The sequence below is a fragment of the Elephas maximus genome, chromosome 15 (genome assembly GCF_024166365.1).
Source record: "Elephas maximus indicus isolate mEleMax1 chromosome 15, mEleMax1 primary haplotype, whole genome shotgun sequence".
Lineage (NCBI taxonomy): Eukaryota > Metazoa > Chordata > Mammalia > Proboscidea > Elephantidae > Elephas > Elephas maximus.
Window position 1 is genome coordinate 60587407 of NC_064833.1, and position 17920 is coordinate 60605326.

At 40.1% G+C, this 17920-nt stretch overlaps 1 protein-coding gene across 9 annotated transcripts in view; it reads left to right on the forward strand.

The window, feature by feature from the left end:
• Positions 1-7657, forward strand: part of PAG1 (phosphoprotein membrane anchor with glycosphingolipid microdomains 1) — a 200697-nt gene extending 193040 nt beyond the window's left edge. For 8 of the 9 annotated variants that reach the window (XM_049854473.1, XM_049854471.1, XM_049854472.1 and 5 more), the window contains one exon: positions 979-7657. In XM_049854473.1, the coding sequence (XP_049710430.1) occupies positions 979-1371 (393 nt within the window). In that variant the 3' untranslated portion in view covers positions 1372-7657. The remainder of the gene's footprint in view (positions 1-978) is intronic. The other variant, XR_007513343.1, reaches the window with a different exon arrangement.
• The last annotated feature ends 10263 nt before the right edge of the window (positions 7658-17920 follow it).

The following is a 17920-nucleotide window of genomic DNA, read 5'->3' on the forward strand; positions in this document are numbered from 1 at the left end:
CTATGGAATAGAAAATGATACTGGTGAGGAGTGAGCTTCTTGGAACAAGTAGGCACATGAGACTGTGTGGGCAGCTCCTGTCTGGAGGGGAGATGAGAGGGCAGAGGGGGTCAGAAGCTGGTCGAATGGACGCAAAAATAGAGAGTGGAGGGAAGGAGCAGGCTGTCTCGTTACGGGGGAGAGCAATTAGGAGTATATAGCAAGGTGTATATAAATTTTTGTATGAGAGACTGACTTGATTTGTAAACTTTCACTTAAAGCACAGTGAAAATTAAAAAAAAAAAAAACTTATGTCCATACAAAAATTTGTACATTAATGTTCATAGCAGCATTATTCATTATAGGGAAAAATGGAAACAACCCAAATGTCCTTTAAGTGACAAACTGATAAACGCAACGTGGTGTATCCGAACAATGGACTATTATTTATCCGTAAAAAGGAATAAAGTACTGACACTTGCTACAACTTGGATGAACCTTGAAAACATTATGTTAAATAAAAAAAGCCAGTCACAAAGGGCCACACGTTGTATGATTCTATATATATGAAATATCTGGAACAGGCAAGTATATAAGAAACAGAAAGTAGATTAGAGGTTGCTACAACTTGGGGCTTTCAGGGGGTTGGGAAGAGATGGCTTGGGAGTATGAGGTTTCTTTTCGAGGTAATGAAAACGTTCAAAAATTGTGGTGATGGTCGCACAACTTTGCGAATACACTAAAAGCCATTGAATCGTGCACTTTAAGTGGGTAAATTGTGTGACATGTGAATTATATCTCAGTAAAACTTATAAAAAAGTAAAATACAGTTACAAAGTCGAAGAGAATATATGTGATTAATCTGTACAGGTAACTAAAAATAAATCTTAACAGAGGACACATACAGAGATGCTCATAAATGCTGAGTAACTAGCTGCAAGGGGAGGGGGAAAGTCACAGCTCAGAGCTTGCTTATTCATTTAGCCCTCTCTTTTCTAGATTTCAGCCATGTACTCATCAGTGAATAAACCTGGACAGTCAGTGAATAAACCTGGACAGTCAGTGAATAAATCAGCACAGTTGCTTCAAGTGCCAGAATCTTCCTACACTTGTATTCAAGATGGAGCCCCTCAGAGTTCCCCATCTTCCTGTAATGATCTCTATGCTACTGTAAAAGAATTTGAGAAAGCTCCAAACAGCGTCAGCACACCTCCCCCAGCCGAGAGACCCAGTGTGGAGCCAGAGCCAGACTATGAAGCGATACAGACTCTAAATAGAGAGGAGGAAAAGGCCACCCAGGAGACCAATGGTCTCCATGTCCTTTTCCCAAAGGAGAACGACTATGAGAGCATTGGGGACTTAGAGCAGTGTAGAAGTATCACCAGACTCTAGCAACCCAAAAGACAGAACTCCAAACACCATGTTATCCGTCGTTTGGAAACATCTCTTCTCTGGAAAACCGGAAGTGATATAAACCTATACTTTATATGTTGCTTTAGTAAACCGAAAACAATTGCCATGACTGTTTTCCCAGTTTTTGAAGCAGTGAGGTACGTTTCTGGCTGCACCCAAATGTGCATCTGTCTGCCAGGGGGACACCCATACCCGTGCATATCACACACCCTCCTTCCCCTCTGCAAAAGATCCAGACTGACAGTGGTTTCATCCTGTTGGTGAGGAACACCAAGATATAAGGAAGAGCTGCACTTAGCAAGAACTGCAATACCACCTGCCTAAACACTGCCATTCAGAAGATCCAGGTTTTTCTTTCTTTCTTCCTTTTTTGTTATCTGCTACTAACTTTAAAATGTGTGGCTTTATCCCCCCTCGAAATCTTCCAACTCATACGGTTCATTCCAAGGAAATTCTCCCACATTTGACTTTTGCCTTCAACCTAAACATCTTAGGATGGTGCGAAATTGTGGTTAGTGGTTACCATCCAGCTTGCCAATCCTCTTCAAAGAGCTGCCCCATTGGTGCCTGGGAACCTGAACCCTGCAGATGAATAGGAATGGGGATGTCCCCTTTATTTCTCTTTTGGCACTCTACGTCTGCAGCCTGTCTCCAAAGTACTTGAAGTCAGTTTTAGATGTTTTATTTTATTTTTCTAGGCAAAAGTTTTTTTCCTCGGTATTTTAAAACTCTTCAGAGCATCTTCAGTATTTTCAGTGAGTATTGTGGTACTTCTATACTTGTTTTACCCCAGAGTTCACTCCTTCAAAACAGCCTTAATTTTTATGTTGGAACATAGACCATGTATTTGGACAGCAGTCATGTTGTCCTTCTCTGAAGAGCTGTGGACATGGATGTGTGTTTCAGATAATCTCTGACGCCAACACCAACAGTGTGGAATTTCTTAAGTTAACTGCTACCCTAAGGTAATCTCTATAAGATTAAAATGTAAACGTTTATTTTTGTTATATAAATTTGTAAGATGTTTTATGTTTTACTGCCTAATTTTTAGAAAAGTGCTAGAAAAAAATAACTATTTTGATTTTATTTAGTATGATTTATACTCTCATTTTGAAAAGACACCATGAAGCACATAAACTAGATAATTACAAGGAGTTGTTACCTTTTTTCTAACCAAGAGTTTAAAACATTGAGGATTTTTAACAACTCAACTTTTCCAATGGTACTTGGAGCTCCCAGTCAAAATCATCTGAATCAATGGATAAATAACTGGAATATACAGAAAATAATTATTTTCAGTGGTTTGTGGTGAGCAGTATTGAAATTTTTTGAAATGATAAAAATGGACAGAAGAACAAAATATGACTAGGAATCACTTTGTGAATTATGAACCTCTGAGAGTTACCATAATGTTGTTAAAGTCCAGTTATATTTGGAAGAAAATGATGACTTCTACAGTTCAGTGTTTGCAAACACAAATTGCCTATTGGGGTTTTATTTATTTTACAAAAATCAGAGATTGAAGTAACTCCTATTAAGAGCTCCACCTGGTTTGAACTTAATCATCTCTTTATATCTTATGAGGCCAATATTGTGAAATTTATACAAAGATCTAATGTAGCCAACACTAGAAAACTTGTTCGCTTTTCATTTTAAAAGGAACCTAGTTCAAGTCCTATCATGAAGTGTGGTTTACAGAAATGGGGTTTTTTCCAGAGAGATAAAGGAGAAAAAAATAGCAATTATTCTCTATTGCTTTGACATCTGTGACTTTTCAGGTTTAATAATCTTGCCATTTTCATTCATCATGATAAAGAATGTGGTGCAGAGGATGAAACATGTTGAAAACTGCAAAGACCTGCTTATTAGCGTGTTTCGAAATCCTTTGCATTCATGGCTAGGTTTTGCGACTGCTCTGTGATTATGTTTCAGAAATGGTAAAGTGAGCCACGTTGGGGTAAACTGGTTGATTGCTGGTATTTTTCAGCCAGCCTTGTCTCTCCTATGAAGAGGTCATATTCGTGAGCATAATCATCATTGATCAGAAGATAATAGCAAAATACCCTTGGATTAGAGAAAAGTTTATCAAGAAAGTGCAAGGCCCTTGTTCTTCATAAGTGCTGCTTTCTTCATGAGATTCTTCGTAAGTGCCACTTTACCCAGTGATTGTCATTGCTTAGTATTGAGGACTTTGCCGCCATAATCTCTCATGTCATGGGGCTCCTTTAGTACATGGTAATAGTCACTTCCCATTGTGTACCTAGCATTGTGCATGATTATAGTAACACTCTTTATGGTACCGTAGAGCTCGAAGTTTTATTATATTTCATAATGTCTTATCATCAGAAAAGTAGGTGTAATCTCTGAAGTGTAAATCCATCTCTTGAGACAGAAGCTCATTGTAAATACCATGTCATCTCGAAATCCCATTGTCGGAATCCCACCCAGAAATGTTCAAAATATTGCTTATGCAGTATATCCAGAAACTATGCACTTGAAATATTGCTCTTGATTTGACAGCCAAGAGCATAGTAAGCACCAGTTGTGATCTAAAGTGTTGTAAGTATACTTTAAAAGGAGCTATAAGGCCCCCAGTACAAACCCTAAAAGAGTAAATGATAGGGGCAGGAGAAACGAAGTAAACTCTAGGAAGACAGCCCTGCTCTTCAGGCCCTTGGGTACTTTATGGAAGTACATTTACTGATGTATTGCCATTGTTTTAACCTTATGGTACAGTTTTTTGTTAGTTTCATCACTTTTACTTTATCACTTGAAAACCTGTGCTTGAATCTTTGAGTTGGACAAAAGCCTGTGGCTTCTTTTAAAAAGCATTGTCTTGAGACAAATGCTGAAGTTTAAATGTGTGAAAAGTAATTCCAAAAAAAAAAGAATTTACTATACCTTCAAAACCCAATTTTGACATCCATTTTATATGTTTAGTGATAATAATCTGTGAAATTACATAAGGTAAAAATAATTTTTAGGTAAATTTTTGTCTTATAAACCAAATTTGGTAAAAGTTGGATCTTTGTTTTTATTCAGATATTTTCAAAGTTTAGAAGCATTTTGCATACTGCTTTTAATATTTTCAAATATGGTCAGCAGGAAAGTATAACCTGTCTTATATGAAATACTTGAGGAAATTTTTAATTCTAGCAGAAAATAATTATTGCAAATATATACAAATTTTTTTTTTTTTGCCTGTTCTCGACTGATTACATCATTAGGTCTGTTAGAGCTTTTAAAGGTACTGCCGTTTTATGTGAGACAAAGCTAACCACTGATTTATCTGCCATCAAAATCAAAGAGTTAATTTTAATTGAGGGCTAAATTAAGCATAGGTAGTCAACACAGAGAACTAAATTTAACTTCAGGATGTCACTTTATTTCTCTTATTTGATTTTCATTTTTCTAGCTAGAGCATTTACTTACTTTAACCAGTATCTTTTACATACATGCACATATGTATGGTTGCCTCTGACACAGCTCTTATACTTAATTAGGATACTCCTAATATATAATTTGAAAGTTCATCCCACTAGTGTGACGAACTATTGTAAAAGCAGAATTAGAAGTAGTAGTTCTTTGGTAGTTTTCATTTGGTAATGACAGAAAAACCTTCTTGAGTCATCCTCACTCATTAAATTTTTCTAATTAGTATACTCAGATTTTAAATTGCATACATAATTCTCTCAGCTGGAAAATGGGTTTTTTGTTTGTTTGTTTACAAGCATTGTTGTTGTTTTTGCCCAATGTGTTACAGCATACAACTGCTCCATAGGATTTTCTTGGCTGAAATCTTCATGGAGACAGTTTGCCGGGCCTTGCTTCCACAGAGTCTCTGGGTGAATTCAAACTGCCAACCTTTAGGTTAGCAGCCGATTGCAAACCACTTGCACTACCCTACATAGTCAACCTGAGACCAACTGCATGTAGATATGTGTACTCGGTTAGAGAAAAAAAAAATGGCCTAAAGGTACAAGGAAATAACTGTGAGCTGGGGTAGAGCAAAGACAGCAGAGGCAGGTATCACAAGGTGGCATTTTATTTCATTCCCTGTAGAAATCACTAGGTTTTACACAGAGAATCAATAGGCAGTGATGCAGTGTAGTATTCAAAAAATAGCTCTGAGATTATGACATGGCTATACTTTCAGAGCTTCAGTGCAAGACTGAACTAGGATTTTGTTATTGAGTAAATGACATGTGTTTCAATGCACCTTGTAATAGTTGCTAAAAGTTGGTGTAATCTAGTGATGCCATTCTCCTTAAAGGGTTGATTTCTGGTACTCAGCCAGCTCAGGATTGGCTGCTGCAAGCACAGCAGATGCTGATGGCTATTTCCTGAAAAATCTTTACAGTCCCATTGTACTGGGTCATTGGGAAAAGTTAAGGTATAATGTCTGGTGTTAAGTGACTTATGTGAAAATAGGAACATATGCCTCTAATGTCAAATATTTATTTGCAGTGAAATCTAAATTCCTTTTTTTGTAGTCGTATTTCCTTGCTCTGTATTGTGCTTTTTCTTAAATTCGTTATTCTTGTCATTGAGGTTAGACAAGTTGAACACACTTAGACTCAACATGTTTGACTTAGAGATCAGTCCAGAACCATGATGAATTCGACTCTGGAATTACCAAAATAAATCAATAAAGAAAATCATCGTCCAGAAGAGAACAAACATTTATACGTGTTCGTTTTTTTCTACTGTTCAAGTCTGCCTTTATACCCAGTCTCTGATATTTGTGAAATATTGCATTTTTTTCCAGGTTCTGCCTTTATTTAACTGAGAAATAGTAATTCAGATTCCTTTCAACATCAGATGAAATGAGAAATAAAAATTCTTTTTAAAAAAAGGTAATTTTTTAAAAAGCAGTCAATTTAGTAACGATTTAGCTTAGTGCAGTTAGATTAGCTTTTCATTAGCTTACCACTCATATACTGTGGGTATTTTTCAAAAATGTACCATGTACCAGTTGCCTCAGACCATCTTGTATAATGTGTTTTAAAGGCTGGTAATTGTCGTTCCTCAGACCTCTGTTACATTGGCAAAAGTAAAATGTTTTTATGTTATCTTTTAAATAACTTTGTTGTATTAACATGCCTCATGTGTTCAGGGGAAGTCTGAAATATAATTAAACAAACATAAGTCTGTTATGGAAAAACAAGTAGGAGTTTGCATTTCATTGTTTATGCATTTTTTTTTTCCTCATAAAACAGTTCCCCGCCCTCCGCAAAGTAAAATATTGTCTCTTAGGTAGCCCCGATCAGTTTTAAAGTACTCCCCTTACTAAAAAAATACGCAAAAATAATTCAAGACACTTTTAAGCATTTTTACTGAGTGTCCCAAAAAACATTTGTAATGGTCAAATTTCCAATTCACAAAATAGTGGAAAAGTTGTTTTCAATATTGGGAATTTTTAAATCTTAGTTTTTAATCTGAAAAGTGGCTTCAACACCTTATGCTTTTTCTCCTACCTAACTCTACTCCTTTTGAGGATAAGTCTAAAGAATAGGTGTATGAAGGGGCCTTTTGTCACTTTGTACAGCACCACCCTTGGGTCTCTCCCGCACCCCAGCTCTCTGTGTCTGCTATTTGTCCCAAGTCCCCATTCCCCTTTTCCAATACTGATGACAATGGCCCAGTGTTCTGTACCCTGCCAGCCAGGGTAGAGCCAGGCCTCCTTGCAGCCTGGTGACCAGACAGCTGTGTCCAACCCACATTTCACTGCTTCACTCCCAAGATAATGCCAGATGCTAGAAGTTATTTTTCAGTGGTTTTGGTGAACCATGTATACCCTTGCCCATCTCTTCTATGAGACTGGTTGGCCCTAAGGGGCCATGGAAAACAATTTTTTTTTTTTAATTCTGTTGAGGAATCAAACTCACAAATACAGAAAAATTAGCACCCTGCTCTAAGCCATAAGCTCCCTCCCCCAACAATATATTGAGACTGCCCTGTGCCCCTAAGTTCCAATGGAGGAACAGCCTCATGGACCAGCGTTTGGAAGGGAGGTCTTTGTAACAGAGCAGCAAACCAAGAGTTACCAGTATAGTAGGAGGAAGCTGATTAATTTGAGAGAAAAGCCTCTTTTCCTGTGAGAATTAATAATTTTCAGAGTAAATTGAGTGTACATTTTCTTAGCCATATAGCTATTGTACCACCTCACTCCCTCCCCTGCCCTGTGAAATAGCACTTATCTGAATTTTGTTACTTATAATTAGTTTGCTTTACTATCCCAGGTCTCAAGAAAACTGAGAATGTTCAAGTACCTAACCGTGGAGTTACCATATACTGAGAATAACTTGACCATTTTAGGCAAACTCTCTGATTTGGGGGTGAGAAACCAGGTACTTTTTACCATTTGTCATGGAGTCAGCTCCAACTCATGGTGACCCACGTCTGTCAGAGTAGAACTGTGCTCCATAGGGTTTCAATGACTGATCTTTCAGAAGTGTATTGTCAGGTCATTCTCTAGGAGGACTCAAACTGCCAACCTTTCAGTTAATACTCGAGCACATTAACCAGTTCTACCATCCTGAGACTTTTAGATACTGGCATGGGTGTATGAATGACTTATCAGCTGAGCTTCCCTCTGTACACTTACCAGTCCACCATGTGTTCAGTTTTGATTTTTTTAAACCTCCCCAAGTCATCATAGTTAATTATTTGAGGGAATCGTATAGAGTGTGATCTTTTTTCAAATGAACAGAGTGCATATCTGCTCATTGTCTTTATACATTTAATTTTAAAATGTCCAACTAGTATACCAACTAGACACCCCAAATAGAACAAAAAAAACATTGCTGTGGAGTTGATTTTGACTGTATATGACAGAGTAGAACTGCCCCATAGGGTTTCCAAAGAGCACCTGGTGGATTCCAACTGCTGACCTTTTTGTTAGCAGCCATAGCTCTCAACCACTATACCACCAGGGCTTCCACCGTACCACCAGGGCTCCCTAAATAGGACAGTTAAAGCTAAAAGAGAGCCAGAACTCTCTTGTTATAATGTCCTGGTTTGGTTTTGTTTATTTTGTTTTATGACTGAACAAGTTGGGAATCATGAGTTTAAAACAAGCTATTTCCTTTTCCTTTCTAAAGTTTAAGGGGCATTTTATTTTTACCTTTAGCGCTCCTTTTAGGTTGTGAAAGCTTCTCTGAAAAACTGCCATGCCCTCGCCTAGGTGAAGAGACGTAAACCACAACTTGAGGCTATCTGTAAAAGGATTATGAACATTGCTTTGACATGGTTTTATATAATTTTCATATAAAACACATAAATGAACCTGACATGATTTCACAACCCAGCCCTTTAGCTTGCTTGCTATTATTTATTTATTTTCGAATATAGACTTGTTTTTCCCGGAACCATGCTAGATGCTTAACTCCTATGGGCTACTTTGTGACTGCCGACTCCTGTCCTGAAAAAAATGGCAGGGTCTTTACCAGGGCTTGTCTCTTAGGGAGAAGCAACTCTGTATGTCTGAGGGGAGATTTGAAGCAAAATTTTCTCTGAATGGTGGGGGTAAGACTTCCTTCTCCTACATGTCTCGGTTTAGGTATGTCTCTGGAAAAACCTATTATTCCAGCTCCCTACCTACCACTCTGAGTCTCTTAAGGAGTAAACGGTAAAAGTGTATACACGAGAAAATTACCTCAAAGATTTAAATTATTCAGATATTGTCAGCTTTTTAGACTCAGGAATAAGCTGATTGGTGGATAGTCTAAGATAGATATTAAAGTTATAATTTGTAGGTGACTAAAAATATCCTCTTAAATATGTTTCTTCTAAAATTGCCTAACTTTACCTGGGAAAAGAAGTTTTTTAGATTAAAAACAGAACAGAATAGCGTTCCTAAACTCTTTCTAGGAGACCGTAGAACTCTACCCCAGAGTATTTATTTTGGGCCTATGGTATTTCAACAATTTTTATGGGAGGAAAAAATGTACATTTTTTATTTCTTGAAAAAGTGAATTGAACTATTAAATTCTCAGAGAAGACAATTTAGTCTAAAGAAAAGCACTGGACTAAGAGACAGGAGTCTAAGGCTGTGGTCCCTGTTCCAACATTGACTTTACTTTGTGACTTGAGCAAATTATTTAACTTTGTGTGCCTCAGTTTCTCCATATTCAAAATGGGGATAATGATACCAACCATTGCCTACCTCATAGGGATGTTATGGGGACAAATGAGATAACATAAGATAAATGCAAATACTTTGAACTCTTTGGAAGAAAAGTGCTATATAATTGAAGGTGTGTTGTTTTTAATGATACAATTATTAAGTTTAAGGCTTGAATAATAGGAATACAGTTAGTCATGTTAACAATAAGTTTCAATTTGATGCATATTTGCAATTCTCTTCTGTGACAAGATCTTGATCATTCATCTGGTAATGATACCTAAAAAAAAATGATACCTGAGGAGCTGAAATAGGTGTTTGTTTTCCATGTGTTTCTGCTGGTAGTATTTCAATTCTGAATATTCAGAAAAGGCTGGAGTTTAACTTGTAATATCTTATAGTTTATCTGTAATGAACCTTATTCAACCTGTACATAAAAGTATAATGACATGTAAATGGCAGGTACATTATAATTACAGACACTTATCAAATTGTCTTTGTTCTTTTTTAATTGCAATAAAGGTCAGTTTTATATAAACGCTTGTTAAAATTCGTTTGGTGTTTGGAAAGGTCAAGAACGGCTAATTTATGTACATGCAGTACAGCGCAGAACTAGAATTTTGAGATTCCAGTTGTCTGCTCATCACCCTGAAAGAGGAGATGCCTGATGATCCAGCTCATGAGTATGGTGGGTAGGGTCACAGAGTCTGCAGAAAAGGACCTGGGTTTGAATCCCAGCTCCACAGTGACTCTGAGGAAGCTCTTTAACCTCTCTGTGCCCCTGTTTTCTCATTAGGAAATGAGCGATATTAGAACCTACTACCAGAGTTGTCTTAGGGATTAAAGGAGGCACTGAGCAGGGTGCTTGGCAAATGCTAAGTGCTCCGTAACTGTTAGCACATTGTCTTCACAACGAGCCTGGGAAAATGCCGAGGACATCCACCTGAGTGTCTGTCCCGCCAGTGAAGCTGTGCAGCCTGAGTGTCATCACTGCCTGGTCCATGGCCATGAGGAAAACCCACCTGCTCGGAGTCCCTGCAGGGGTATAACCCTCACAGGAAATCTCAGAGCAAATGGTTTCTATCAGCATCTGTCCCTGGCTGCCTCCTTTCTAGTCACTCAAGTCTGGCCTGTGCCAAAAGGTAAAGCAAGTGGGGTTTTCCATGCACCTGTCTCCCTGTTGTCTGTGACCTTTGATGCCTAGACACTCCAAAACCCACAGATGGCCCCCTTTTGAGACCACCCTTCCTTCCCTTCCCCTACCTTCCTCATTGGGCCTTTTCGATGCTCCCTCCTTCTGCCCCTCCCCACCTACACATTTATAAGTATTCACTCTGTTTCCAATTTCCCCAAGGTATGACCTGTTTATTTATAATGTACCCTGGTGATTCAATGGTTAAAGTACTCGGCTGCAAATTGATAGGTCAGTGGTTCAAATCCACCAGCCGCTCTGCTGGAGAAAGACGTACCAGTCTGCTTCCGTAAAGATGTACAGCCTTAGAAACCCTATGGAGCGGTTCTACTCTGTTCTACAGGGTCGCTGTGAGTCCCAATGGACTCCAAGGCAACAAGTTTAGGTTTTTTTTTTTTTGGTTAACTGACTTGTATGCAGCAGATCGATAGCCCCACTACTCCTAGAAGTGTTTTCAATATAAGGAACTTGCTGTCTGTCACAGTCTTGAGCCAAAACTATCCTTAATTCTCATGGTGGGCATTGCAAACCTGTGAGAGGCTGCTGGGAGTATTTTGGGGTATAGAGGGCAGGAGAAGGGAACACAGGCATCAGACCACACCACATCAGAAAATGCCTGCTGAGCTTCATGGGCCTAGTTCACTCTATGGCTCCTTAGCCTGTGAGGCAAGGCAGTGATGGCAGCCCTGAGAAAAATGAGGGGAAGCACCTGGCCACCGCGGCTAAAACCCCTGCCTCAGGTCACGGTAGCTCCATAGGCACATCCAAACTCCCTGAGGAACCGAATTGCTGGGCTGAGGACTGTGGGGACCATGATCTCGGGGAACATCTGGCACAATTGGCATAACATAGCTTATAAAGAATATGTTCTACATTCCAGTTTGGTGAGTAGTGTCTGGGGTCTTAAAAGCCTGTGAGCAGCCATCTAGGATACTTCATTGGTCTCACCCCTTTGGGAGCAAGGAAGAATGAAGAAAACTAAAGATACAAGGGAAAGGTTAGTCCAAAGGACTGATGGACCACATCTTCCACATCCTCCACCAAACTGAGTCCAGTACAACTAGATGGTGCCCAGCTACCACCACTGACAGCTCTGACAGGGATCACAATAGAAGATCCTGGACAGAGCTGGAGAAAAAGTAGAACAAATTTCTAACTCAAAAAGAAAGACCAGACTTGCTGGCCTGACAGATACTGGTGAAACCCTGAGAACAGTATGGCCCCTGGACACTCAGCTCAGTAATGAGGTCACTCCTGAGGTTCACTCTTCAGTCAAAGATTGAACAGGCCCATGGAACGAAACAAGACTAAAGGGACGCACCAGGCCTGGGGCAGGGACTGGAAGGCAGGAGGGAACAGGAAAGCCAATAATAGAGAACTGGAGGTTGAGAAGGGAGAGTGTTGACGTGTTGTACGGTTATTAACCAAGGTCATAGAACAATGTGTTTAGTAACTTTTTGATGAGAAACTAGTTCTGTAAACCATCTAAGGTACAATGACAAATTTAAAAACCCTGCCTCATTTCTTACCCTGGGAACGTCATTTCCTTTCCTTTCAACTCCTTCTGTGTGCAAAGACTTGGAGTGAGGAAAAGCTTGTCCTGAGTCTTTGGATCATAAAACCAGGTTTCCCACCTGCACTACCTTTAAGTTCCCAAGCTCAGTAAATTGGTACTTTTTCTGTCACCTGTGCAATGGAGCAGTCTTTGAAATTCTGTCAGAGGTACACTGCCAATTCTAGGACATGGTAGATATTTAATAAATGTTCCTTCAATAAGGGGAGTGGAGAATCCAGATACCCTAGTTAAGTGATCCAGACATAACCAGTTGCCCTCAGGTGGATTCCAACTCATGGCGACCCCATGTGTGTCAGAGTAGAACTATGCTCTATGGGGATTTCAATGGCTGATGTTTTGGAAGTAAATCCCTAGGCCTTTCTTCTGAGGTATCTCTGGGTGGACTTGAACCTCTAACCTTTTGGTTAGCATCCAAGAGCATTAACCATTTGCACTGAGACATGCCGAGCCAGACTTCATCCTTTTTTGTCATTGTTAAAAAAAAAACGTGTTCATTGTCCCCCATTCTGCCTCTGGGAAATACAATCTGCATGGTGATTTTTTTTTTTTTTTTTTTTTTAATGAATCAAAACCTTACTGTACCTTTAAGGTCAGTATTCCAAATATTTGTTCTCATTCTAGATAATTCTTAAATCAACATCTCCAGGCCAGAACTCACGTGCACCATAGCCAACGGTCTACCAGGCATCACATCTGTTTCCAAGATTCTCCATCTGCATGTCCTGATGTCATCTCAAAATGTGATCATTCTGGAGAGGAACTCCTCCTTCCCAGCTGTCCCATCTGCCCTTTGGGGCACATTTTATGTCGTCCATAACAAATAGCACAGCTAGCAGGCACCAAATAAATGTTTTATCTGATTTGAACTCTGGTTTGAATTTTCACTCGCCTTTATCATCCCAAGTCCTGTCTTAGACCAGCACTTTATAAAGTCTTAGATTCTATACTCAAGCTCTTCCCCTGGCAAAAGCCTCTGACTGGGTTTCTGAAAGCTGTCAGGGTAACAAGGGAGGGAATGTCCTCCAAGTTAAACCAGCCCAAAAAGCGGTAAGGGAGGAAGTAGGGGAAGCATCTGACATGTGGATAAACAGTATCACAACCTGGCAGAGTAGTCTTCTAAAACAGACACATTGTGCAAAGCAAACAGCTTTAAACACTTAGGGCCAAAAGAAAAAAATAAATAATTGCAACGTCGAAGTAGAAAAACAAGAGGAATGTGAAAGAAACCACAGAGAAACTACTAATTTATTCACTCAGTAAATGTTTACTGAGCACTACTTTTACTGTGTACCAGATGCTGGAAAACTGTGAGAGAAAAGAGACAAAATACCTGCCTCGTGGGAGCTGACTTTCTAATGGTTTTAGTGGTTACCTTTAAAGGTTTCAACCGGCACATTTAAATTCTCAGGGAGTTCAGTATCTCAATATCTCAACTGGTTTTACCAAGTTTGGAGCTCAATCTTAGATACTAGGGTGTGAAAGGCCTCTATGAGGAGGACACAGTTGAGACTGAAAGGATAAACCAGAGAAAGAGAATTCCAGGCTTGGAACGTAGCCAACACCAAGGCCCTGGAAAACCTGAAGTGTCTCCCAGAATACATGTAAATCAATTTGAGGACAGCGTGCCAGGCACCCAGGGCCTCTCCTCCCTCATTCTTGCTTTCATCCAGCCATTCTCCATCCACAGTATCTGCAGTACCTCAAAACACCCTCCCATAATGTCACCAGAATTATCATTCTAAAAGGCAAGCCTGTTTTGGTCAGGCTACCCAATAAAGTAATTATTCAGTACCTACTGTTTTCTAGACACTGGTCTAGATCCTGAGCATACAGCAGTAGATAAAACAGGCAAGGTGTCTGTTCCCATGAAGCCTACATTCTAGTTGGGGAAGGATAGAAATGATTCATTAAACCCATTTCAGATCATAAGTGTGAGTGCGATGAAGTAAATAAAATGGTGATGAAATAGAGAGTAACTTCATGCGGCTGAGCGGGGGAGGTTGATACCTTTTATATCAGGCGGTCAGGGAAGGCCTGAATGACCCAGAGCTGCTGGGTAAAAATTGGGAAGTGAAACATTTCAAGTAGAAAAAATAGCAAGTGCGAAAGCCCTAAGGAGGGAAAGAGGCTGAGATGTTACAAGACCACAAAAGGGGCCTGTGTGGCTGCACTCCAGCAGTGGAGAGTGGTCAAAAGGTGGGGTCTGACAGGCAGGCAGGGGCCACACCCCACACAGCAGAGTAGATCAGAATGAGGAATTTTTCTGCGATTTTTAGGTACAAAGGGAAATCATTGGAAGATTTTGAATGGGTTTAGTGGCAGTTTTCCATATGAAAAAATAAAATTGGATTCCCAACTTATGTCCTATATGGAGATAAATTTCAGATGGATTAGAGAGGTAATCATAAAGAGCAAATAGAATAATAGCTGTAATAATAATATAATAATATACTATATATTAAAAAAAATTTTATAGCATATATATTATCTTGGGTTATTATAATATGTAATGTATACTATAATTAATATAAGCTATTTGTCAGGCACAATTCTACATGCATTTGATCATATTAGCTCACTTCATCCTCAAACAATCCTATGAGTTGGATATTGTTACTGTATTCATTGTATACATGATGACACAGAAACACAGGATGGTTAACTAACTTGCCCAACTTTTACTGGCAAAAATGGGATTTCAACTCAGGTAGTTTGGCTCCAGGCCCAAGTTCTTAATCATAATTGTGCTATAAAAACCCCCCAAGATCTAGGGGGCCAAGATGGCGGACTAGGTGGACGCTACCGCGGATCCCTCTTGCAACAAAGACTCGGAAAAACAAGTGAATCAATCACATACATAACAATCTACGAACTCTGAACAACAAGCACAGACTTAGAGACGGAAAACGAACAAATACGGGCAGACAGCGACCGTTTTCAGAACTAGGAGCCAGCGTACCAGGCAGGTGACCTTCGGAACCCGATCTGGGGCAGAGCCCAGGGGGGCAGACGGCACAGACAAGGGGCCCAGCCCTACCCCCCTGAACCCATCCCAGGAGAGAGTCTAGCTGGTTGGCGCGGGCGGCGTAGCGGCGCAGCCGGAGTGAGAAGCACCCGGGAGGCAGTGACTGATCTTGGAGTGGGGAGAGCAGCGTCCCAGCCAGGGAGCCGTCCCACCGGGAGTTTGGCGGGAAGCGGGCGGGGCGCGAGCGGGGGCGGGGGTCAGCTATATTTCCCTAAAGCGACCCCGGGGCAGGGCCCACACGTTCGTGCAGGGGGACGCCCACCCAGTCCGCGCGTGTGCTGCGGCGCACCGGAGGTAGAAGTCCCCAGGAGGAAGTGACTGGTCTTGGAGCGGGGAGAGCAGCGTCCCAGCCGGGGAGCCATCCCACTGGGATTTTGGCAAAAGCTGGCGGGGCGTGAGCGCAGGGTCGAATTGTATTCCCCTGAATTGACCCAGGGGGCAGGCCCACCTGGTCATGCGGATGATGCCCACCCAGTTCGCGCGAGCGGCACGGCGCACTGGAGGGAGAAGTCCCCAGGAGGAAGTGACTGGTCTCGGAGCGGGGAAAGCAGCGTCCCAGCTGGGGAGCCGTCCCGCCCGGATTTTGGCAGATGGGGGCGGAGCGTGAACGCGGTGATCAGCTCTATATTCTGTGGTGCTACACTCCTAGCTCTCTGATCCCTCCCCCACCCTCCCCAGGCGGCTCCATTAACATCCGAATACCCGGAGCCAGAGGGAGAATTCAGATAGGGATCTGACTGCATCTTTTTTTAGCTGATTACCTGGAAAATCTAGTTTCCCAGTGATGGCTCGGAGACAGCAGTCCGTATCAAACCACATAAAGAAACAGACCATGACAGCTTCACCAACCCCCGAAACAAAAGAATCAAAATCTTTCCCAAATGAAGATACAATCCTGGAATTATCAGATACAGAATATAAAAAACTAATTTACAGAATGCTTAAAGATATCACAAATGAAATTAGGATAAATGCAGAAAAAGCCAAGGAACACACTGATAAAACTGTTGAAGAACTCAAAAAGATTATTCAAGAACATAGTGGAAAGATTAATAAGTTGCAAGAATCCATAGAGAAACAGCATGTAGAAATCCAAAAGATTAACAATAAAATTACAGAATTTGACAAGGCAATAGAAAGTCAGAGGAGCAGACTCGAGCAATTAGAATGTAGACTGGGACTTCTGGAGGACCAGGGAATCAACACCAACATAGCTGAAAAAAAATCAGATAAAAGAATTTAAAAAATGAAGAAACCCTAAGAATCATGTGGGACTCTATCAAGAAGGATAACTTGCGAGTGATTGGAGTCCCAGAACAGGGAGGGGGGACAGAAAACACAGAGAAAATAGTTGAAGAACTCCTGACACAAAACTTCCCTGACATCATGAAAGATGAAAGGGTATCTATCCAAGATGCTCATCGAACCCCATTTAAGATTGATCCAAAAAGAAAAACACCAAGACATATTATCATCAAACTTGCCAAAACCAAAGACAAACAGAAAATTTTAAAAGCAGCCAGGGAGAAAAGAAAGGTTTCCTTCAAGGGAGAATCAATAAGAATAAGTTCAGACTACTCAGCAGAAACCATGCAGGCAAGAAGGGAATGGGACGACGTATACAGAGCACTGAATGAGAAAAACTGCCAACCAAGGATCATATATCCAGCAAAACTCTCTCTGAAATATGAAGGCGAAATTAAGATATTTACAGACAAACACAAGTTTAGAGAATTTGCAAAAACTAAACCAAGACTGCAAGAAATGCTAAAGGAGATTGTTTGGCCTGATGACCAATAATATCAGGTACCAGCACAATACAAGGTCACAAAACAGAACGTCCTGATATCAACGCAACTCAAATAGGGTAAGCACAAAACAAACAAATTAAGACTAATTCTAAAAAATAAATAAGTCAACAAAATAATACACATAACAGGAAATCATGGAAATCAATAGATAAACGATCACAATAATCAAAAAGAGGGACTAAATATAGGAGGCATTGAACTGCCAGATGGAGAGTGATACAAGGCGATATAGAAGGATACAAGTTAGGTTTTTACTTAGAAAAATAGGGGTAAATAATAAGGTAACCACAAAAAGGAATATCAATTCCATAACTCAATAAAAAAGCCAAGAAAAACGTAACGACTCAACAAACACAAAGTTAAACATTATGAAAATGAGGATCTCACAAGCTACTAAGAAAAAAGTCTCAGCACAAAAAAGCATGTGGAAAAATGAAATGGCCAACAACACACATGAAAAGGCATCAAAATGACAGCACTAAAAACTTATTTATCTATAATTACGCTGAATGTAAATGGACTAAATGCACCAATAAAGAGACAGAGAGTCATGGACTGGATAAAGAAACACGATCCATCTATATGCTGCCTACAAGAGACACACCTTAGACTTAGAGACACAAACAAACTAAAACTCAAAGGATGGAAAAAAGTATATCAAGCAAACAATAAGCAAAAAAGAAGAGGAGTAGCAATATTAATTTCTGACAAAATAGACTTTAGACTTAAATCTGCCACAAAGGATAAAGAAGGACACTATATAATGATAAAAGGGACAATTGATCAGGAAGATATAACC